The sequence below is a fragment of the Equus caballus genome, chromosome 17, assembly GCF_041296265.1.
Source record: "Equus caballus isolate H_3958 breed thoroughbred chromosome 17, TB-T2T, whole genome shotgun sequence".
Lineage (NCBI taxonomy): Eukaryota > Metazoa > Chordata > Mammalia > Perissodactyla > Equidae > Equus > Equus caballus.
In genome coordinates, this window is record NC_091700.1 from 35,790,688 (window position 1) to 35,815,208 (window position 24,521).

At 42.2% G+C, this 24,521-nt stretch overlaps 2 protein-coding genes across 3 annotated transcripts in view; one reads left to right on the forward strand and one right to left on the reverse strand.

Annotated features, from left to right (window-relative positions):
• Positions 1-12,439, forward strand: part of LOC138918352 (phosphatidylinositol 3,4,5-trisphosphate 3-phosphatase TPTE2-like) — a 367,155-nt gene extending 354,716 nt beyond the window's left edge. The window contains exons 33-37 of the mRNA XM_070239586.1: positions 714-819; positions 5,644-5,735; positions 8,453-8,548; positions 10,533-10,600; positions 12,178-12,439. Coding sequence (XP_070095687.1) covers positions 714-819; positions 5,644-5,735; positions 8,453-8,548; positions 10,533-10,600; positions 12,178-12,289 — 474 coding nt within the window. The 3' untranslated portion in view covers positions 12,290-12,439. The remainder of the gene's footprint in view (positions 1-713; positions 820-5,643; positions 5,736-8,452; positions 8,549-10,532; positions 10,601-12,177) is intronic.
• Positions 1-24,521, reverse strand: part of LOC138918359 (mitochondrial ornithine transporter 1-like) — a 93,932-nt gene that overhangs the window by 67,489 nt on the left and 1,922 nt on the right. For both annotated transcript variants that reach the window (XM_070239609.1, XM_070239610.1), the window contains exons 2-4: positions 22,121-22,258; positions 19,834-20,003; positions 18,701-18,859 (exon numbers count right to left, since the gene is read on the reverse strand). In XM_070239609.1, the coding sequence (XP_070095710.1) occupies positions 18,701-18,859; positions 19,834-20,003; positions 22,121-22,258 (467 nt within the window). The remainder of the gene's footprint in view (positions 1-18,700; positions 18,860-19,833; positions 20,004-22,120; positions 22,259-24,521) is intronic.

Sequence of the window (24,521 nt, forward strand, 5' to 3'; positions counted from 1 at the left end):
GGCAGTTAATTTAACACTTCTCATTGGGTGCAGAAGAGTCCGCGAACTTTTAAGTCCAGTTGATTCAGTACCTGAACTCTTCAGCTTCTTGAAGAAAGATTCAAGGAGAGAGCCCTTGTGAGCAGCCTGCCACAGGAGAAGAACTAGACTAAAAAGGACAGGGCTTCCTTGAAAATAGAATTGGGGAAATGCAAAGTGAAGGAACGAGAGAAGAATATGTATCTACCACTGGCCTAGAGAAGTCTTCCTCTTGAGTTTTCACATCTGCAGTTCTCTCATGCCTAGGAGGCGACTCTCCACCAAACCACAAGCCTTCCTTTAACTCCGTCACAGTCAAGCTTCTACCCTTGGATCGACCTTTTTCACAGTTGCAGTTAGCTGCATCTCACTGTAATGTTGTTGAAACTGCTTTGTTGGTTCTGGTTGGTCAACCTCTCAATCATAGCAGCCTATAAGCAACACCTGGCTCCTTTCTTGTTCCTTCCCCACAGCACTTAGTTCAGTATCTTTTTTTAAGGTAGATATTCAGTCATGAGGCAACATATATAAAAACGCCTATAATGGCATGTATGTAGATTCATATAATGTCATCCAATAAATGTTTCCTTAATTAATTACTCTCCTTAACAAGTTCTATGTATAGAAAAAAAATCAGGAATGCTGACTTTAGACTTTTCATCTCCACTTAAACTGAGGCTTCTGTTGTTTTGCAGAATAGGTATGTTGGATACTTTGCAGCTGTGAAAAATATCTACAATATGAATCTTCCTCCAAGAAGGATACTTATGATAAAAAAAATTATTGTTCATTCAATTCATGGTAAGTGCTTTAGTATAATTGGAAAATTGGGCAGGAAGGCCAGTGTTCTTACTATTCGAGAGAGTTTCCCTTACGGTTATATAAAACAGACAATCCCAACTCACAGTTGCCTTTTTATGTATCCTCACATATGAACCCCTCCCCCTGGAATTTCCTATTGGCCTAGCAGTGCTGTGGTCATATTAGCAACCCTTAGACATCTTCTCCGTTCCTCTCCCATCACCACTTTGGGGGGTCCATCCCCTTCCCTTTTCTCTTGTTCTTATTGCTGCTCTGGTCTCAGCCCAGGTGGACTTTTCAGAGTGGAACCTCTGATGCAAAAGAGAGGAAGGGCCTGTGAGCCCTGGAGACCACTTCTCTCTCATACCCACCTCTAGTTCAGGGATGGTCTTGGCAGCAGCATCTCTACCATTTTCTCACCTACTCCTTTCAGAGACCCTTTGTTTTCTCACCACCCTGGTCTCTCCTTTTGCCCTCCCTCCTCCACCTGTAGCCCCCTCACTCTCAGCAGCTCCATCAAGATGTCTTAAATGCCCAAACAGCAAATGAATTTTGTTGCCACAAATTCTTTTTACAAATAACTACCGAATACCTGCTTTGGGCCAGCCCCATGCTAGTGTTTCTCTGCCCTTAAGGAGTCGCTGGGTGGTTAGCAGAGGGGCGGAATGAGTACGAAGATAAAGAGCTGACCACAGTGTTGGGAGCACACAGAGTCTGGGCCCCACCCAGCCTGGGGGTCAGGGAAAGCTTCTTGAGGGGACAGTGCTTAGATCTTCCCTACCTGAATCCACATGAGCCTGGAAAGGGTTGAGAGAAACCTGGGCTGTATGGGGTGTCTTTCAACGCCCCAACTGTTACTGATTTTTACCAGGAGTAAAAATCCTTATAAGCTTCAAAAGAATTGATGTTTGCCTGCTTCAAGAATGATGGAGAGAGACTGGGATCCACCACCACCCAGGGAGGCAGGAAAATTGGTCAGATCGTCCATCTCTGGGACTTGAGAAAGAAAAGAAAGGAAGGAAGGGAGAGGAACTGGCCTCAAGTCCCATGTCTCTATTTCTCCATCACTCACCTCTCTTTCCTGCACAGCTCACCTCCAGGAGGTGGGAAGGCAGGGATGTCTCAGCAGAAAGGGGATAGGGCCTCACTCTCACTGCCAGAGGTGCAGCAGGGGGTGAGGCTTCTGATCCCTAAAGCAACAGCCAGATTGCAGACCATGAGGAGGTGCTGAGTGCTGGACCTCTCATGGGTGGAATGGTGCCAGAGCATTGGTATCCACCCAGACAGCCTAGTGTTTTCAGCCTTCTGAAGAGTCACACAAAGTAAGATCTAGATATTTATTTTTTTTTAACATTTCATCCAATCATTTACAAATAAAACAATCTTTAAATAAATATATATAAACTACATAGTTGAAAAGATAGATTACAGTTGTTAAAATATAAAATGCTTTTTTCAAATTATTTACATACCTCCTCCATGCACACACACCCACCCATATCACCACCACCAAGAGGTGGTGGTGAGGAATTTTGGTGGATTACCACAAACAGATTATGTAGGTTTCTGGCTTCTGAAACCAACTTCAACCTAGTAGCATTGTTTCTGTGGGAAATTTTGGTCTAGATTTTCAAGCAAGCATCATGCAGGCAAAGCCTAGAAACACAGCCTGTTCTAGCAGGAGGCTGCCCAGTAGAGGTCAGAAGCGCTTTGCTCCCCTTCCTTCCCACACTCAGTGGGGCCCTGCACACTAGACTGCAAGGCTGCTTTATTCCACAGAGTGAGAGGCAACACAGTTGGCTGTTGGAGCAGTTTCTTCCTCTAAGAAATTTAAACCCAACTATAGACCAACTGGATGGTGTGAGAGCCTGTATGGTACCTGAGTGCACACTCTGCCTCAGTTTCCTCTTTGTTAACAATGGGAATAACAGTATCTATACAAACTTCTGTGAGTATTAAACTATTCAAAACAGGCAAACAGGCATTTAGTCTAATGGAGTTTTTTTTAAAGATCGGCACCTGAACTGTTGCCAATCTTTTTTTTTTTTTCTGCTTTATCTTCCCCAATCCCCCCGGTAGACAGCTATATATCTTCGTTGCACATCCTTCTAGTTGTGGCATGTGGGACGCCGCCTCAACGTGGCCTGACGAGCAGTGCCATGTCCACACCCAGGATCTGAACCAGCGAAACCCTGGGCTGCGGCAGTGGAGCGCACGGACTGAACTGCCCGGCCACGGGGCGGCCTCCTAGTTTAATGGAGTTTTAATGCATTTCTCTAATATGAACAATGAGAATAAGATTAGTTTCTCAAAATCCTAAGCTTAGAAATGTTTTTAATAAGTTCTAGAATTTCATATGTTGTTCCAGTCTGATATTGTATCCTAAGACTGTGACCTCTCTCTTAATATTTTGAATTTTATTTCAACTCTGTGGAGACATTTAGTAAAACCATAAGGTGCAGATGTGGTGAACAGAGGAACTAACCCAAATTTTTAAGTACTGCAGGTGAAAAATGGAGAATTTCATGCATTTGGTTTCCTAATCTCGGGCTAACATAAAATAGAGGATTTTAAAAGTCCAATTTGAGATTCCTCATGAAGACTTCCAGATAGAAAGTTGTGACCTTAGCAGCTGTTCAGTACAATGTGGGTCTAGGCTTGTGGGGCCAACTTAAGAAGGCCTCTATGGGAAGTTAAAATTCTTGCTGCACCATGTAAATCATCAGGCCAAACCTAATGACACCAGCCTTCTTTTGGAATAATAATCTTCCTTTCAGATTGTTTTGATCACAACAGAAAGGGGATGGGAGACTGTCAGGAAAAAGTGTGGAAGACTTTGAAACAGGCAGTATCTTGTCTAGGGTGCCCTTCCGTGGTTCCCTCCACCTCTCATGGTCTTTAAGCTATTCTACAACTCTGTAAGTTGTAGAAAACTGATAATAATGCAAATAAGTTTTGTACATAGAAATGCAAATTAGTTGTGTTCAGTGAAAAGTGATTGATTGTTGACAGTTTTATATCTGTAAATTCATCATTCCTTATTTGCCTATAAATGTGCAGTACTTTGAACCAGCTGTAACATTTTACTGGTTCCTTATTAATTAAGGAGTTAAATAAAATTTTTAATGTGTGTTAAAAAATGCAAGGTACAGGACAGTACTATGGTATGCAACAATTTCTGTAAGACAAAAGGGGGCAGTAATGTGTATTCATATTTGTGTGTGTGTACACATATAAAATTCTCTGGGAGAATATATATTCATATTTGATTATGTACGCATGAAAAGCAAGAAACTAATAGTAGTGATTATCTATTTGGGACTGGAGAACTAAACGGGAAGATGGGTGAGACAGAGACTTTTCACTTCATCTGTTTTACCTTTTATTTTTAAGTCATGTAAGTATACTTCAATTATTTAAAAAATTTTAAAGGTGTGAGAATTAATTTAAGCTTATAAATCAATGCCCTTTTCTTGTCATGTGATAAGCATTTGACTTAGTTTAGTTCTACATTTTACTGATCTCTGGTAGACATCAGTAGGAAGAAGATTTGCAACTGGAATAGGACAGAGGGAGCTGAGGCAAAGAAACCATGATTCCTAATGACAAATCAATAATACAGTATTTGGGGCTGGCCCCGTGGCCGAGTGGTTAACTTCGCATGCTCCGCTGCAAGGCGGCCCAGGGTTTCGTTGGTCTGAATCCTGGGCATGGACATGGCACTGCTCATCAAACCACGCTGAGGCGGCGTCCCACATGCCACAACTAGAACGACCCACAACAAAGAATATACAACTATGTACCGGGGGGCTTTGGGGAGAAAAAGGAAAAAAATAAAATCTTAAAAAAAAAAAGGCTATAAAACAAACATGAAAAAAAAATACGGTATTAGAGAAAGCAACACAAACATAATATAAGATGAACAATCAAGAATGATTAGTATATGGGGGGCCTGGTGGCGCAGCAGTTAAGTGCACATGTTCCGCTTCTTAGCGGCCCAGGGTTCGCCGGTTCGGATCCTGGGTGCGGACATGGCACCGCTTGGCACGCCATGCTGTGGTAGGCGTCCCACATATAAAGTAGAGGAAGATGGGCATGCATGTTAGCTCAGGACCAGCGTTCCTCAGCAAAAAAGAGGAGGACTGGCAGTAGTTAGCTCAGGGCTAATCTTCCTTGGGAAAAAAAAAAAAGAAGGATTAGTATATGACTTTATTTGAATATTTGTTTTAGTTTTGTACCTTTAGTTCCATGCATATTTAAGTGAAATATGCAGGGTTGAAAGGAAAACAATAAAAATTAATTGGAGGCTTGAGAAACCAGCCCTTTGAGGAAATGCTAAGGGAAGTGGGCCATTGGAATTGAAAAAGGAGCAAGAGACCATCTGTCTGTAAATACATCCTGAGCACCGTAGAAATGTTTGGATCCAGCTATTCGATATTTTCAGAGACTGCGCTAGGAACTGGACTTAAATTTGTTAAGAAACATCATGATTAGAAGTCTGAAGAAAGAAACACATTAACAAGGAAGGTTGCAAGTCACCTTTTCTATTTTTTTTTCTTAGAAAGATGAAAAGATGAGATTCTAAGTCTTAGAAGCTGACCTATATGACTTTTTATTTTTCTCCAGCCTTATAACGTCTGCTTTAGGAGACAGATTTGGGCTTAAAGCCTTGTCCTTCAAAGACAAAATCTATGCATGTCCCAAATGTTTCTATATTGACACGTTGTTAGCTGGGATAATCTTTTCTCGTTTTAATCCATAATTTTAATTGGGGAGACATTTTGATCTTTGCTCTAACCAGCCTAACTTTTTAATTTCATTCAGGTGTTGGAAACGGAAATGGACGTGATCTGAAAGTACAAATAATAATGGGCAAAAGGATTGTCTTTGTCTGTTCTGCTTCCAAGAACTGTAGGGTAAGAGAAAGCACGTGAACTGAAAATTCTGGTATTTGTCTCAATCTCAATGTCAAATCAGCATCTTGACCTCCCCAGACCAGTGCTCACCACAAAGAGAGGCCAAGTTGCTTTCTGGTTACCATCTGACTGAGTGTCCCTAGTCAGAGCTAAATTAAACTCACTGTTCAAACTAGTTTTTTCAGGGCATTTTCCAGAATATATTTTCAGTTAAGAGTGTTGCATTGTCTTTCATTTTTCCATAAATGTCAAGCAGTTTCCCAGGAATCTACCAGAGTATTTTTTCTTTTTAAAGGAATCCTTTTGTTTTTTTTTTTTTTTTTTAAGATTCGCACCTGAGTTAATATCTGTTGCCAATCTTATTTGATTTTTCTTCTTCTTCTCCCCAAAGGCCTCTCCCCCACCCCCTGCCAGTACGTAGGTGTATATTCTAGTTGTAGATCCTTCTGGTTGTGCTTTGTGGGATGCTGCCTCATGGTCCTTTTATTGGATGGCACTGATTGTGAAATTTTAGTGTGCATGAAAATCACCTAGGAGCTTGTAAGATGCAGATTCCTAGGTTGCACCCCAAAAGTATAATTCAGGAAATTTGGAATGGGGCCCAGGAATCTCTAGACTTAGTGATGTCCCAAGTCATTCTAACTCAGATGTCCCCTGGAACTGCTCTGTGAGAAACAATGCAAGAGGAATCTCTTTACCCAAAGCAATGGGAGCTGGTAGTCAATGTTTTCTTACATGTTGGAGAAATGCCTAAGACTATGGACCTTTTCTGAAGCAATAAGCAAGCTTCCTTAATGGGTCTAAGAAAAATTAACTTTTAAAATTCTCAGGCTTTTCTCTCTAGTTCTACTATTACCTCTCCAACAGCACTCCTTTCCCTTCTTTTTGTGCCCCCCTCCCAACCGAGGGCACTCACCGAGGCCTGATCCTTGGCTTTCTGTTCTTCTCTCCACACATACTCTATTATTGGTTCTGTTCATCCATCCCCCTGGCTTAAACTATAATTTTTTTCTTTCATTCACTCAATATATTTATGAGCACCCACTGTGTGATAGATACTGGAGCTACAACATGGACAGTCTCTGCCCTAACAATTCAAACGCATTTGTCGATCCGTATTTATCAAATGAGCTTTTCCTCTGCTTCTGCAAATGACACCAGCGTTCTCTCGCTCAGGCCTTCAAATTTGGTATTATCTTTGGTTCTCTCTTTGCCTTGGCCCCCTATATTCAGTTAGTCACCAATTCCCGCTGATTATACCTTTGAAATCTCTCTTCACTCTCTCCCTTCCTTTCTGTTCCCATTGCTACCACCTAGTCTAGGACCTCATTTGCTCACGCCTAGATTTCTACAATCATCTCCTTACCTTTTCTTTCTCCTTATAATGCAGTATATAGGATCCTGCAATATGCATCCTGAAATACTGCTCTCATTGTGAAAAGCTTATAGGTAGAGCAGAAGACAAACTGAGTGCCCATGGTCAAAGCCAGTTACTATATTTGGCTCAGTATTCTTATCTGTAAAATAAAGATTACATCTCAAGTGTTGTGAGGATTAAATTACATAATATAGTTGAAGTTGCTTTGTGAGCTATTAATCACTAAATAAATGTTATATGTGATAATTATCAGGCCACTTTGTCACAAAGGAAATGCCCCACCATATTCTTCAACAACTTCCTTCTTATTTCCCTGGCTCTTCAACTCTCAAGATACAGCCCTATCATACCTGAGCTTATTTCCATCATAACTTGACCTGCAGTCTCCACTCCAAGTAGGCTGGGTCCCCTTTGGCCTTTGGAACACAATAATGTCTGATTCATGTTTTTGTTGGTCTTTCCTCCCCCTTCCCCTTTCTGGCCCCATCCACCACCCCCAGCTGCCTCCTGCCTGAACCTGATTATCTTTTCAATGCTCTTCTTCATTTATACAAGTCCTTCCATGCCAACTCAATTTCTACCCCCTTAGTGAAGCTTTCTCATTCTATACCTCTGCTTAACCTCCCCTGAAGCACACAACAGCACACTCAGTCTTCATCATACAACTTGACACGTCATTATATGCCATGCTACTATTGTTCCTTATGTGTATAGCTCCCTGAAGCGTCAACTGAGTCTGCACCTTCTTCTGTATTTTTCACAAGGTCTAGTATAGACCTTTCTCACTGTGGTGCCACTATTATACAAGGATGAAGCAATAACAGAAATATTCAGTATAGCTTCAAAGTTGCTCATTCCAGAAACTTGACATATCTTTGGCCTCTCCATCCAGCAGTCTGCTAGGAACAAGGGCTATGATCCCATCAGCAATCACAACATTTTGGATAGAACGTGACCAATTATGCATTGCTTTTTGAATGTGAATATCAACTTTAAAATTGAGCTTCTTAGCATGTTCCTAATATATGAAAATTGAGTGACACACATTCAACAGTAAAGTTTACTTGGTAAACCTCTAATAGAAAATTGAGTACTTGCTTTTCAACAGTGCCCCACCGTAACCCTCAGATATGTTAGCCTTTCAAAAATGTAAACAACAGTATTGCAACTTTATAGAAATAATGATTAACGTGTAGATATACATGTGATGGGGCTGTGAGACCAAGAGTACTCAATAAATATAGGAAGCCTCAATAAGTGAACGTGAACTTCACTGTTCTACTCATTATCTCATTATTAGCTAGGTTTATAGTTCTGAACTCCATGTATTCATTCACAGATTCATCATGATGTGGAAACAGACAGAGTAATAATTACACCTGTTAACTGTCCACCTCTGTATGATGACGTGAAAGTGCAATTTTTCTCTTCCTCCGTGAGTAATCAAGAAACAACCTATGCCATTATTCTTGTCTGGTCTTTGATTCTGGTTTGGGATTTCCTTTGCTACAATTCCCAACAAGGGAGATGATAGGAGATGTCAATCCCTAGCCAGGGAGAGGGAGAAAACAAAAGCAACAAGTCAGATCTATAATTTTTTTTTAAAAGAAAAGCATATGTAATTTTAAAATTCTCTTGCTCATTTGTTTTTTCTAAATTCTATACAATTTGCATGGATTAACTTTCAAATAAGAAAAAAATACAGAAACCAAGATGTTAAAACAACAAAGGTATGTTTTACGCTATAGCAGTGATCACATTTTTGTTTTGTATCTTTAAAATACATCGCTCCCCAAGGGGATGCACTATAATTAGTGTTCGGGTGGTGAACATGATGTAATGTATACAGAATTTGAAATATGATGTACATCCGAAAAAAATAAAAATTAAAAAAATTAAAAAATAACACTAGCTTCTGCCAAACTAAAAAAAAAAAAAAATTCATCACTCCCCATAATTTACAAAATACTTTAAAGTGAGGGAGATTTTATTTTCCTCTGAATTGATTTACAATACATTGTAAATGGTAGTTTTAATCTAATATTTACTTTATGAAAAACTGAACGTCTGCCATTGTCATTACTCTGAATATCATGTATATAGTTTATATTGATAGTCATAAAATGTGTGAGTAGGGCCAGCCTGGTGGTGCAGCAGTTAAGTTCGCACGTTCTGCTTCAGCGGCCCGGTGTTCACCGTCGGATTCCGGGTGCGGACATGGCACCGCTCAGCAAGCCCTGCTGTGGCAGCCGTCCCACATATAAAGTAGAGGAAGATGGGCACGGATGTTAGCTCAGGGCCAGTTCCTCAGCAAAAAGAGGAAGATTGGCAGTAGATGTTAGCTCAGAGCTAATCTTCCTCAAAAAAAATGTGTATTATTCTGTATATAACAAATTTCTAAGCCTCAGTCGTTTCATCTTCCTATTAAATCACCAAAGAGAACTGCCAATAAGTAAATATGCTGATCAATTTAAAACTTATTTCCTGTGCCTTCCTTCAGCTGCTGCTTGCTCCCTGTTGGGAGAGAACCTGTTAAGTATTGAAATGGTAAATATGTTGAAGCAGGTGACCTGGATTGTTCCCACAGTGGATGGTTACCCCTTGAATAATGGACCAGTTTGAATTCTCTATCAGTGGTCTGTACACCAAGCAGAAGCACTGGTGTAACGGCATTGACCCAGGGGACATTAGTAATACCTGGCCTTTGTGATTTTCCAGGGCCATGAGATGAAAGCACTTTCAAAAAATTTAGGTATTTTTATCATCATCAATAATGACGGTTAATTATCCAATGCAGCTGCTCCTTGTAGAAATGGACAATATATTTGGGCATAAATAATCATAGATCCTTAGTAGATTCTGTTTAGCACTATCTAAACCAGATTAAAAGACCACTGTCTACATTTATAAATACCTATCACGGAAAAAATAGATTTCCTTGAAATTTTTGGTAGAAACAGCAAAAGAACAGCAGTCTCGGGCCGGCCCAGTGGCGCAGCAGTTAAGTTCGTACGTTCCGCTTGGACGGCCCAGGGTTCACCGGTTTGGATCCCGGGTGCGGACATGGCACCGCTTGACAAGCCATGCTGTGGTAGGGGTCCTGCATATAAAGTAGAGGAAGATGGGCACAGATGTTAGCTCAGGGCCAGTCTTCCTCAGCAAAAAGAGGAGGATTGGTGGCGGATGTTAGCTCAGGGCTGATCTTCCTCAAAAAAAAAAAAAAAGAGCCGTCTCTTAAAGCCTTCTCCTTTGCGTGTTAAGTGTAATGTTAAAGACTGTAAGTGCTGCATATTTAATGGCTACAATTGTCTGATAAACATGAATAAAGGAAGGAATTTTAATCACTTTGGAATGATTAGTTCTTGGTATCAATTTTACTATGAAAAATAACCTTTTATTTTTAAACCATGTCTTTTTAGAATATTCCTAAGTACTATGACAAATGCCCGTTTTTCTTCTGGTTTCATACATCATTCATGAAAAACAGGTATGGCTATGATATAATCCAGTAGAAATGCCTTCATCTTCAATGTATGTGTAAGGTGAAATGGCAAGTCTTTTGCTGATTACCCTAAGCTCAATTTATAGAAACCAAAAAGTCCTCTAGTCACCACTCTTCATTGCCTTACTCATCTTAATCTGAGTATTTAAAAAATATGGTTATTCTTGAGACCCCCTGTTGCATCATCCTCAAGGTCTATACCATAGGACTGCATTATAAGTTAAAATGTATTCTAATCAGATCTCGGGTGTGGTGGTAAATCCCTCCCATGGAAGTTTAATATGAGTCTTCTCAGTACCTCGAATATGGCAGGTCCTCAGTATGTGTTGATGTACTGATGACCGGCCACCACCAAATTCTCTTCCAAAAGAAGGCATCATCTAGCAAGGCTTCAGCTAGTTTAAAAGCTGATTGACTCATTTATATCAATGGCAGAAGTTATAAGACACAATAAGTACCATAAAGACAGCTAAAAAAATCATTAATAGTCTCCCATTTAAAATGATTTTCTAATAACTAAATTGGGAAAGCTTTTTTAAAAATTAATTGATTTGAAGATTATTATTCCAAAGAATCTTCTACCATATCTGGAAACTCATTCCTGAGTCTATAAGTTCTTCACTTTAAGGAGTATGTTTTGTGGTGCTGAAAATTTCAGATCATTGGTATCACCATACCATGAAATACAAAAGGAAAGTAATATACAAAACATTGTGCAGGTGAGTTTTGAAGAAGTGGTTGTGACTGTACGTGGCATGAATTGATAGTTCTCACTACATGCAAGCCTAGTCTTTCCTTCAACCCTGAACTACATGTAATCACACAAGTCCAGTGAGGCAACACTGAACTGAACATCTAGCCTACACACTTACAACAACACACATTTAATGGGTTCTGATAGACTGAACTTTGGATTTAATGGAAAATTTCTAGCAATTTTTTCCCTAGATGTTTGCAAACAATAAACTTTGATTCCTAACAGGAACAAAGTCCCTCATATAGACATCTGGGCAGAACGTCACTTGATGCTACTCCTGAAAAGTGGTTCTTGCTAAGAACAGTTTTTTCCTTTAAAACACCATAATCATATGGGAGAGGCAACAAATTAGATGACTTTTCTCCTCACTTATGTGTTTCTAAAGATTTAACATTTAAATTTCCATACTACCTAGTAAAGCTGTTTTTATTAGTTACAAGATTCTTAATCAGCTGAAAATGCCAGCTTCATCATTTAAAAGACACTCAGTATTTTATTACTCTGTTTTAATACACATCGAGTCTCTCTGGCTGATTTGTCACATATAGAAACTTATTTTATTAAACCCAGATGTCATTAACTCCATTACAGGCAATGTTAAAAGAATTGACGACATGTTGTTACTGCTGTGTTACTGAGGATTAAGATACTTTGTGTCTCCCTAGAGAAGGTGGGAGGACGGGCTCTGAGAAGGGGCTGAGCCTAACCGTGGCCAGGTCTCTTCTAAAGCTCTAACAAGCGGGCCCGGCTGCATGGCTTTCCTCTTAGCCCAAAATTAAAGGTAATGATTTTTTTTCTATTCTAGGCTTTATCTTTCAAGAAGCGAACTGGATAATCCCCATAAACAGAAGACATGGAAAATTTACGGTCCAAAGTTTGCAGTCGAGATATATTTTAAAGCCAGAACTAACGTCTGACTGAGCACAGTGTCCTTTCCAGGATAGAATCACGTCTTTTCAATCCCTACTGCACGTTGACATCTTAAAAACCTGTCTCTTTGACAGTATACTTTTATTTACATATATGTACATGTATTAAGAAATCTATTAAAAATATAAAAGGTAAAATGTCAGTGGCAGTTTTTTTTTCTTCTTTGAAGGAATATACTTCACACATAGTTTTCATCTGTATTGAGATAAATTTGGAACACAGTACACAGGAACACTTGCCAGCCCTGGGGGTTAGTGGTTAAGATTCAGCGTGCTCACCACTGCGGCCTGGGTTCGTTTCCTGGTCAGGGAACCACACCACCCCATCTGTCGGTTGTCATACTGTGGCAGCTGCATGTTGATGTGATGCTGAAAGCTGTGCCACCAGTTTTTCAAATACCAGAAGGGTCACCCATGGAGGACAGGTTTCAGCAGAGACTCCAGACTAAGACAGACTAGAAAGAAGGGCCTGGCCACCCACTTCCAAAAAAATTGGCCATGAAAACCCTGTGAAGAGCAGCGGAGAATTGTCTGATAGAGCGCTGGAAGGCGAGAGGATGGTACAAAAAGACCGGGCAGGGTTCTGCTCTGCTGTCCACAGGGTCACTGGGAGTCGGAATTGACTCAACAGCACTAACAGGAACATTAAAAGTTACCACTTTTAAGAACTTTGAAATAAAACTTTCATATCAAAATAATCGAGATATTTTAAAAATGCGATTCTCCCCAATACTGTGGGTTTATTTCATTTACTTATATATTTTTGAACAAGTATGTATTCCCTGCTTTCACATTTGTAATTTCAGGTTTATTAGAAAGGCAATCCCTATTTTCTTCCTCCACTTGATTTACAAACTGTCTGTTAGCAAACATCACATTGGCAGCAAAGACTGTTTCAAACCCCAAGAACCATTCCACAAGCAGTCCCCCACCCCCAACACACACTTCTCTCTTGCCCCAAGCACCGCACGGAGTGACGAGCTTCCTTTAATTCTACAGGCACAGATGTCGGGGAGGCTAACAGAATCTTGGTAAACATGAAGGATAAAGAATCTCAGTAACTTTTGCTTTTGTGTAACATCATAAGTGAAGCCGAAGGAAATATTTGCCTGGAGAAATCTAGATTATTTTACAACCCACCCCTACTCACAACCGACTTCACTCGGGTGATGTGGAACTGCGAGGCAAGGTCACCTTTCTGTCATAAACACACGCTAGCCCTGTGTCCACCGGAAATCATATTCTCATTGGTACTGGGTGCTATTTTATTCTAAGTACCTTCACTGCAACTTTATCTCAGGGCCATAATTGTCCTTGAAAACAGTTCTATTTTGGCTTTATTTAAATTATCCTTGAGTGATTTTCCTTTTATTGGCAAGGCTCTCAACAGTCTAGACCAAGTTGAATTTATCAAGAAGTGAGAGGTAGCAACTGATAAGAACCGGTGCCTCTGCTAAAACAGTGTACTCATTCCTGAAAACCTTGTGCTCGGCAAAAAGCACACTAAAAAAAAACAACAAGTTCGTGGGGAAAAAATAGGGTTTGGGACAGACCACTCCAACTAAGCAACTTCGTAACCAGCATGCTCACCACTCACCACCCAGGTTGGCAGCTCAGACTATCTGGCAGTTGCCACCGTAGGTATCTTTTTTAAAGGGGACCTAGAGCCATACTTTAGAGAAGGGCTGGTGGGTGGCAGAGCGGCACAGATGGGAGTAGAGCTCTGAGCCGCTGGGCATCATGGTGGCACAGAAAGCCGTGCAATCCTGGCAGGCTGCCTGGTTATGGTGCTCTTTTTTCCCCTCAAAATAGCCCACAAAGGGTCCCAGCTACCGGTGCAGCAGCCTAGCTGAAGACTCTCTGCTTTTCTGACAGAAGTTGTCATTTTACTCCCCTAATCGGGCTCCCCTTGGAGGAAGAGGTCTTGGAGGAACATGCTTTCAAGTTCCTTCCACGTTATGACTACTTTGTTCCCTGTATTTGTGTGACAGAAACGTGTTGTGGCAGAATACGTTGTACAGTTTCCTTTAAAATTCCTGGAGCAACAACCCACGGAGGGCAGAGGCGGCGGCGGGCTTAGGGGAATGGGGAAAAACTGCGATCTCACTCTTCAACCGAGCCAGTCACCTTTCTCAATACTGCCAACAACAAGGGAAGGAAAGCGCAGTTTTTAAGAACCTGGCTTTTAGAAATAAAGGGGACTACAGTTGGGGTTTCTCTCCCCTAATCCTCAAAAATGCATCAAGATTTCTGGCAATTCTGAGTCACCACACTCCCCTGCTTTTGCTCACCTAACAAGAACTGGTTTAGGGCCTCTTGGGTATTGCTTTCTTCAAACCCAGTGTGAAGCGTTCTTTGACCAATGCAAGAAACTTCCATCATAATACATCAGAATAATACTGGTTTTCTTAAACAGAATTTACTAATCTGAAATAGAATTATCCAAAACTTAATAGCAAGAAGTTTAACTATTTTAAAAGATAGAATGGCGTCCTGCCAAATCAGTCCCGTCCCATCCACAGCCTGGTGCAGGGGGAGTGATTCCAGAGAGCCAAGTTTCATACCGCCAGTGTATATAAAAAGTGTGTATTTTGGTCCATTTACCTACAGTGAAATAATTTTACATCAGGAATCTTGCTGACAAAAACCAATGCTTGTTGCAAGAAAACCACCACCTCGGAATATTACTAAACATGCCTCAAACATCACCGTCACTTAGTTCTTTGCATGGATATAAAGTACTTAAACAAAACAACCCATCATATGCTCAAATATTAGGTAAATAATTTAATGATGATAGAACAATAGAATTTCTTTAAACACAATATTTCAAGCTACTATATTTTTGTCTGGAGTACAAATCTGAAATGGTACAAATTGTACCCAAATACTGAACCATGAATTAAGCAAACAGAATGAAAAAAAAAATTCTCCTGACTTTGGTTTCCATTCCTTACTCCCACTCACTCTTCCTTGCCTCAGATGGCTTCTACTGAAGACACTTAGTTCAATCCTTAAAGGACAACATGAGAGGGTCTGCTGCCGACAGGGCTAACCCCCAGATGACCCACGGGCGCCGGGCAGGGGGACCACAGACTCTGAGGCACTTCACTTCCTGCTGGAAGCCAGTCCCATTTTCTACTTCACTTCAAGCCAAGACTGCTGAGATGAGGCTCCCCTCAGTAGCTACTGACCATTTAAGTATGGAGAGAAAAGCAAGGTAGAAAAATTATTTACATTCTGCCAACAGGGACAGACACACCTGGTATGGACTACTATTAACAGTGTCAGGCTGCCTGCTTTCAGTCTCACAGGCTGCTTAAGAACACTTTTTACTGCGAGAGCCCTTGCAGGTCTTGGAGTGGCACGGAATGAGGCGGCTTGCTTTAGTGGTGACGAGGAGGACTCTCTTACACCAGGTGGCCAAGGAGCAGCTGCCCATCCCCAAGTCTGGGGATCGGATGAACTGGGGTTTTTGTTGTGGTTAGTACACATACATGGCAGAGTTTAACAAAACTACTTTTCCTGTTTCCTTGCTTTATAAAGTCACACCCCACATGGTCACCATTAAACTTCACTGACTGCCAGTACCAAATGTGAAAGGCTCCGAAACTGTAAAAGCAAGGCAAGCAGTATGGATCCTGAGACATGTTAGAATGGGTCAGCCCAGACATTACTCACAGTGGAGTGCAAACACTACACTTTGTCTAGTTCTGTCCGAGATGGGAGGACTCCACCCATGAGCCCCATCACTCAGTCACCAGACAGGGAACGAGGGCTTCTCTTGGCTTTGGCGCTCTGCTCCCTGGATGGGTTTCCAATTGGTGCAGGTAATGAGTGAGAGGCTCAAAGTAGATCAACAGCCCATAGATGGTCCAACACAATACTCTGGAATCCCACCCAGACCAGGAGCAAGACAGGAGCTAAGGGCTGTTGTCAGCCACAAGCTGACTTCACAAAGCACAGCAGCACAGCCCCCTCCCTTCAGCCCCTTCCTCAACCTAAAGCCCAGCAGACAGGAAGCTCTTTGGGAGAGGTAAGGGAAGTTGGCACGGGGAGGGCGTGCTGTTGCCCGAAGGCCTGATGCTCTAGGCCAAACCCAACAAGACGTCAGAGTGTAGAATATGATTCCACCTAGAAAATGAATGGCACTATTTTAACAGTAGAGCATCCTGGGAAAATCCAGGATGCCTACTCTGAAACAAATCAAGAACATGGAAGCCACACCAGTATGCAGGTATGGTCTCCTCTTTAAAACACAGATGGATATTTTAGTTTTCAAGCACCACAGGAAAACTTTTTAAAAAATTTAACCACTTAGTATAGTATAGGTGCTAAGCAGATTTTAAAAGAGACCCTACATATAGGATGGCTTAAGCAATCATTTATAACCATCTTTATGAAACGTGGTTTACGCCTCTAGGTTTTCCTGGTGAGATTTGAGATCAAACATGGAACAAAGTGTGCTTCACTCACAACACATAACCATCCAGACTGCATGTACACATACAGGGTTACGCAAAAGCCCTGATATAACTGTATTTAGCCTTTCAGATTCGGTACAGAGGGCCAGCAGCTCGCCCTGAAAGTCCCACCAAGGACAAGAGCAGTAACTTTTCTATTTCAATACAATTATGAGCAGAAATTACATGATGTAAAATAGAGGTCCTTCCATAAAGCTGAAGATTTAAAGCAGAAGAAGAGAAGACAAAAACAGATTTCCCACAAAATCAAAATCATTCCACATTGGTCTTGTGCTCCATGAAACCCTGAGATGAACTGCAGCCCTCAAACGCCTATTTGGATCTGGGTTCGCCAGAACACGTCAGTAAGCTTCAAACTGGCTCATCAGCAACTTTCTGCTGTATTCATAGGCCAAGAATAGTGCCCCGTTGGCAGGGAACGCTCCGATCATAGTAGGTTTCAGTCCAGAATACAAGGCCATTATTCCTAGAAGATAAAAGGTGATGGAAGACTGAGACTCCCCTCCTTGGAGCCACCCCACAAAGCTGCAAAGCATAGATATTTTTACACTTAGAAATCCAGCCAATAGCACTAAAAACCAACAAGTGATGGAAAGACTTATTTCCGGGTTTCCCTGGACTGACGGAAACAAATCAACTAACAGAAACAGGACAAGTGTCAGGTCTCCCAGCAAAGCTGGTTGATGCTTAGGTAACATATACCAATTCCACACCTGGTTAACTTCTGGTAAATGGATTGGGTAGAGCTGAGGCCTCACGTGGGCAGACAGAAGGCAACCACAGAGCCACAGGAGGCAGCAGCCTTGCAGCTTCTCCTGGGCGGTGAGGGCCACGAGGCATTGGACCAGCAGAAAGAGCACCGGCACTGAAGTCAGAGACCTGTTTCTAGCATTAGCACTGCCCAAGGTAATTATGAAGAGCTAGTTAGATAATTGAGGTGTGAGTACTTTGTAAAACCATAAAGTGTTACGCAAATTTAAAGAGGGGTTACTATCAGTAATGTACAAGATGTCTGCACTCTATTTGGGATACAAACTAAACAGTTTCTGCATATTGTTATGGTGCTTTTTTTTCTTTCTCTGCTTTATTTCCCCAAACCCCCCCTGTACATAGTTGTATATCTTAGTTGCAGGTCCTTCTAGTTGTGGGATGTGGGACGCCACCTCAACATGGCTTGACGAGCGGTGACATGTCCGCACCCAGGATCCGAACCCTGGGCCGCCACAGCGGAACGCGCGAACTTAACCACTCGGCCACGGAGCCGGCCCCTGCTCTCTCTCTTAAAATCAAGACAGGGACATTCACATCCCAAGGTTTCAGACGTACAGTGGATGCTGGAAGGACAGAACTTTACTCACTAGTTGCATAAAACTGGCTTTAAACAAACATTAACTGGAAAATCTTTATCCTCCTGCTTAACTCTAAAAATTGATAGCAAATTACCTTCAGAAGTTGCTTAGTGCATTTCTAATTCCAGAAGTCTTAGCATTAAGGATGTTGTACATTCTTTTAAATCCCTTCGTGGCTCTTAGAGATCATTTTCTGATAATACATTATGTAAAACAAGTGGTGCTAACTTCAAAACACCTATTCCCTTAGACAAAGCCCTTAGTTAACAATTCCCTCCAGGCTATTGAGAACAAAGAATCCTGACAGGTACCCGGGCCAGGGGTTAGGAATAAGAACTTTAAATTTTCTTGAGAATAATGAAACTAACTAAACTAACTAACTAACTAAACTAAAGAAAGGGGGTTGGAAACAGAAATCCACAAATGTGGATTAATATACAGTACTAGAAAAGGGATATGCGGAGGGGGAAGAAAGCAATTACACACCTGACCACCTCAACGAAACTAGCACCGAAATGACCAGCCCCTCTAAACATACCTCCTGTTTCTGCCATTACCAGACTCACCTTCATTTCTCACAACAGTTATAAAGGTTCCAAGAAATCCTGCCTGTTTCCCCGACATGGAAAGAACTTGAATTCTGGATTTTATACAATCCACTGGGTATACAGCAAGCCAGAGGCAGATTCCACCAACGCCACCACTTAACATCAAAGGGACAGGGCCTAGAGAAGAAAATTAGCAAACAGTATTTTGTCTCAAGGGCAGCTGATGTGATATTTCCAGAGGCCAATGGCAGTGGCCGGAGGTAGGTACAAACAAAAATGCTGCAAACACAATTCCTTGAGGAGACTGTCGAAGCTCTAAGAGCATAAGGTTCTGGTTGGTGGCCTGGGTCTACCCCTCATCATGCCAGGACGAGAAGCCCGAGCGAGGGTCATGTTTAGGCTGATCACTGTGGCACTGTGGCCCTCCTGTGCCATCCTTGGAGGGCTGGCCCCTAGAATCAGCAGGCCCCCAGCAGCATGGCAACGCCTTACAGGAGGAATGAGAATAGAGGCCACTGAAATGCAGGGTGAGGCATTTATCAGCCTTCTCTTAACTATCTTAATGCCCCACAGCCCTGATTCTTCCTTTACCATGAAAAACCAAGGTTGTCTTATTAAACAAGACAGTTAAGCCTGGGAGCTTGACCAACCCCAGAATAAGTCCACCAACCATGAAGGGAGGTGTTCAAGAAAAAAGTTATCACCCATGTGATTCAAACATTGATATGGTTGTATCCAGCAGCTAAAGAGAACAAACTAGAAAGAACTACACTTTTCACTGCTCTCAAAACACTATCAAGACTTATTACCAAGTTCTAAGTTTATTGCAAGCTGACTTATAGGTAATTTCCCACAGGAAAAGTAATTTATATATTTCTTCTTCCTGAAAATAGATCCAGAAGAAATTCACAAATGTTATTCTAGGGAAGAAGTTTGGGATGTGCTGCTCCAGCCCCTGTCCTGAGGAAATTATGAAGCCCAGAAGAAGATGCTAGAAATCATTCGGCCCTGTTACTTTCTGCGATTTAGAATCTCCCCAGTGCCAGGTGGATCCCCTACAAGGCGGCGCAGAGTGCACGGAATCCGCAGCAACCATACAGTCGGGAAGCGGACACCATCAACCCACCCGCCGTCCACGCAAATACATTTACCTAGTTCATCTTTTGATCTCCCAGATGCAAAAAACGATCGGCTCAGTTCATAGCCACTGAAGAAGAAGAAATAGCCCTGTACTTCTCGAAGTAAAGTGCTCGAGAGTCCATGGTAGAAGCTCAAGGGGCCATCCTTCCTAAGGATACTCTTCACGACAGACCAAACTGTACTGGGAGGAGACACAGAGAGACAGTTACAGCAGGCGAAGCAGCTGAATCTGTAAACAGAGAACCAGAATTCTAAAAGGCCGCTGTGGGAAGGAAATCTCAGGGAAGCTCAGATACAGCTATTTTATAACAACCTTTGTCACCTGAACTACTCCAGGGTAAAGAAATCTCATTAAAATGGAAGCACACATTTCTAGAAGGCATATTATCAAAGATGTAAAAAAGCTAACATCCAATTTTTCAATACGGAATAAGCGAAATTACAATAAGGAGTTGTCCAAACTCAGCAAGAATAAAATGGTATCCTATTTGCCCAGTCCCTTACCTCCCTCGATTTCTATCTCCCCAACCTTTCTTTTGATCTGCTGTGTTCTGAGAAAATTGGTTCAGGTGTTTAGGGTTTGTCTTATTCTGTGTCAGTGCAGGGAAACGAGCAAGTAACATTAAACATTACTTTAAGGCAAGACAAAAGAAATTCTAAGAATGGAGCTACATCTCCTGTAAGGCAAGAAGCACCAGGACTTAGTTCTTAGAGAGGTAGTGGTGCAAGGCTTTCTAATTAAGCAGATCCGAGTCCTGCAGCAGCCGGAACACAGCACCCAGTCCATCTAGACTCCTCTTCCCGAGTACGTGCGCCGTGGCAGGAAGAGCGCAGAACCCGCACACTCAGCAGCCTGGCGGACCACTCACTCCTCACTTTGTTCTCAGAGAGCAGGTGACTCAGTTTGGACCAATGAAGGACGAAGCCCAGAGGTAATAAAGGCCACCTTCTTTTGATGATTATCTTCCTTCCTCGGACTTCAGAAGGCTTCATCGGGTATTGTCCATCAGCCAGGTCCTTCCTGCAACGCTGCTCTCATCCTCGGATGTGAACGTAACAAAGTAACCCAACTCGACACGGCCAGCCTACCTTCCCATCCAAGTCTTAACCCCAAGCTACTCTACACCCCTGCGTGGCCACTGCTATGCCTAAAATACAGTCAGCCAGTACTTACTTTCACGCAAGCTGTCCATCTGCCTAAGTCCTTTGGACCTAACTATTTTCCTTAAAAATACCTTAAACCACTTCAAGGGGCATGAGGGCAACTTTCTGGGGGCTATTAACATCCTACTTCTTGGGCACTGGTTACAAAGGCATGTTCATTTCACACTTACGTTTTCTGTGTGTGTTCATGTTACTGTGTACACATACTATCTCAATAAAAAGTCTTAAAGACTCACAGTTTTGGACTCTGGGCTATGAATAATAGATTCAAATTGGTTGTAAAGAATCCCAAGGGTGCAGGAAATTGGACTCTATTACACACCCCAGCCTCGCTGCTGCAAGGGGACTGGTAACTCTGAAAATGGTCAATCTATCTAGCAATTTTCCCCAGTGGATTGACAGGGTCTGAGTTAACCACAGCAATATTCACCCCCAGAACTGCAGTCAGCCAGATGTGAAGATAAATAAGCAAGTTTTGAGATTAATCAGGATAATAAATTGCTTTACAATTCAAATAAATCATATGTATGTGACATATACACCTTCACAGGGTAACTAGGATCTTTCAAGGCTGAGCTGGAGAGGAATTTGATCTGAAGGGCAGCTATGCTCACAATGGTCCTGCTCAGTGTTCCCAGAACTGGCGCCCTTTGCAGGTCCGCTTGAAGGATTAGGGAGGGGCGTAAAGAAAGTTACCGCGGGGATCTGAGGTGATCAGCCTGAACATCTACGTGAAACCTGGGAAAGGGCATCAAATATTCATCTCAGAACCCAAGCGGCCCTTATGAAGGCTCAGTTCTCACACACAGTTCCAAAGCTGTCTGCCATGTGCCTCCAAAAACAGCTGGGGATCATGCCTTATGCCCTCAACCGGTCAAAAGGGGTAGAAGCTCCTGGCTTCATCACTTCTGGGCTATTAAACACCTGTCTATGATGTTCTGTGGCCTGGGGGTGGGTCCCACCACCACAAATAGTCCGTTCAGAAAATTATTCTGATTGGTAGAAGTTCTAGAAACAGTATTTTGGATTAGACACATCTGTTTCTATATCTGTCACTTAATTTTAGTACAATATATTTTTTAAAATACTCAATACATGTTCGAGACCTAATGTTTGTGCCCAAGCGGTGCTTACTTCTGGCTTTTGGCTATCTTCCCCGACATCTGCGTTTCGTACATGGTCTGTAGCCGGCACTTCACAAGCTCAGTGGGGCAGAGCACCAGGGCAGCAAACGCGGAGGCGAAGGAACCGGCAGCCGCATTATGCAGGTCACTGAAAGGACACAGCACAGGAGACCAGTTACCTGTCCAGCCGTTCATTCATGCAGCACTCACTGCGCTGAAACTCAGTGGTAAAGGAGAGTGCAGATGAAGGGAGAGAAACACTTCCTGAGTGCCCACCAGGAACGTGCACGTGCTGTTTCATTGAAGGATCTGCAACTCGGTGAGGCGAACAGCAAGACCCCAACTGCCACACGGAGAAAACGACACTTAGACATGATACGTGTTGTGCCCAAAGTCACACAGCTGCTAAGTGGCAATGATAGGATTTGAACCCAGGTCTGCCTGACTGCAGGACCCATGCTCCTTTATCAGTCACAACGCTATGGACTGAATGTTGGGCCCCCCACCCCAGATTCCTTTGTTGAACCCTTTAACCCCAATGTGATGGCATTTTGTGGGTGGGGAGGGTCCTGTAGGAGGTAATTAGGTTTAGATGAGGTCCCGAGGGTGGAGTCATCACAAAGGGATTAGCACCCTTATAAGAGACCAGAGAGCTAGGCTGTGCTCGCTCTCTGCCATGTGAGGACACAGCAAAGTGGTCCCTCTGCAAAACAGGAAGAGGGCCCTCCCCAGACACCGAACCAGCCAGCACCTTGATCCTGGACGTCCCAGCGTCTAGAAGTATGAGTAACAAATGTGTGTTGTTTAAGCCACCCAGTCAATGGTATTTTCTTACAGCAGCCAGAACAAGAAACACAGTGACACACAAAACAAAACCAAAAACCATGGAGGAGGAAAAAATTACCTATAGTCCCATCACCCAAAAACATACACTATTAATACTTTAGTGTATTTGCCGCTAAGCTTTAAATAAAACTAGGTTCTGAGGCTATGCCTACCAAATCCAACCTGGAGCAGTGGAGCATATAACAGCCACAGATGAAAACCCAGGATAAATTTTTAACCAAAAAGCTGCCATTGCAAAAAGATTTCCCAGGTCAGCTGATGACCGCCTCAACCTCAGCAACAGACGGCATGAGGGTGTGATGGTGCCGGAGGAGAGCATAAGGCCGGTGCACGTCAGCAGTTCGAGGGTTGTAGGTAAAATGACTACACTGGAAATGTAAACGGAGGAATGAACGCACATTAGTCCAAAAGCGGAAGCACTCACCGCATCTCCTATGGGTTTAATACAACCAGCCACAGTCACCAGCATTTCCATCAGGAGGTGCATAACGTCTGAGCGTCTTTTTTTGTGATGTTGGCAGCCATTGGTAGTCATTATGGAGATCTGTTACTTTATTAGGGGTTGTAAAATGGTGATATTCCTATTTAATTCTATGATTTTTTTCATTTATTAGTTGGAATAACTTGAAACATTTAAATACACTTTCTGAAACATGAAAGAAGAGAGCCCCATTTTTCGTTGAGTAAATGTTAAAACAGTAATAATGACAAGTCCAAGTATTGAATTTGAATTGCCTCAGGGTATCTGAACAGGTCTTCCTGTTTGTAAATGCAGTTTTTAAAAGCTTCTTAACAAATTTTATGATTTCTGATTTCACTCTGATTGTGACTTCTGTTAAATGCCAACTGGTGCTAAGTGTAACGTAATACTTCTTTTGTTTCATTTTTAACAGGAACGAGGAGGAATAATGTCATTCACAGAGGTATACTGTTTAGTAAACCGAGCTCGAGGAATGGAAGTAAGAATAGAATATTTAGATATTCTTTTAACTACTTATAGACTTTCTTAATATAGTACAAATTCCCCTATAGTGAATAGAATTTGAGGAAGGGTTGTGAATATCAAAACTATTTGGAGAAGCAGTGTGGTGCAGTGAATAGAATACTGCCCTGGGGTCTAGGAGGTAGATTCTGTTCCTGGTTTTGACAGTGATTTGCTGAGTGACCTTGAGTAGCTTACTTAACCTCTCTGGACTCAGGTTTTCTACCTTTAAAATAAGGGTTTGGACGCACAGATACCTTTCAGCTCTAATGTTCTGTGTTTGTGTTGTTGTGATTAATAAGGTTGAGTGTGATGCCCCTTCTCTGTGATAGTTACCTGTTTGAATTAACTGGGTTGGATACCAATTGCCTGTAAATGATACAGAAAAAGCTGCCCTGCTTCTTTGGCTCTGAATCTGCAGCCGCTGTTCAACTCTCATTGTCCCTTCACACCCAGATGTCCTTGGCCTCCAGGGTTCTCGCCGTTGTGCCCTCTAAATCAGTTTTGTGGTGTCATCTCCATGCAAATGACCCACACCTGTCTCTCCAGCATTCAGCCCGCCCCATGAGCTAAGCCTCTGCTC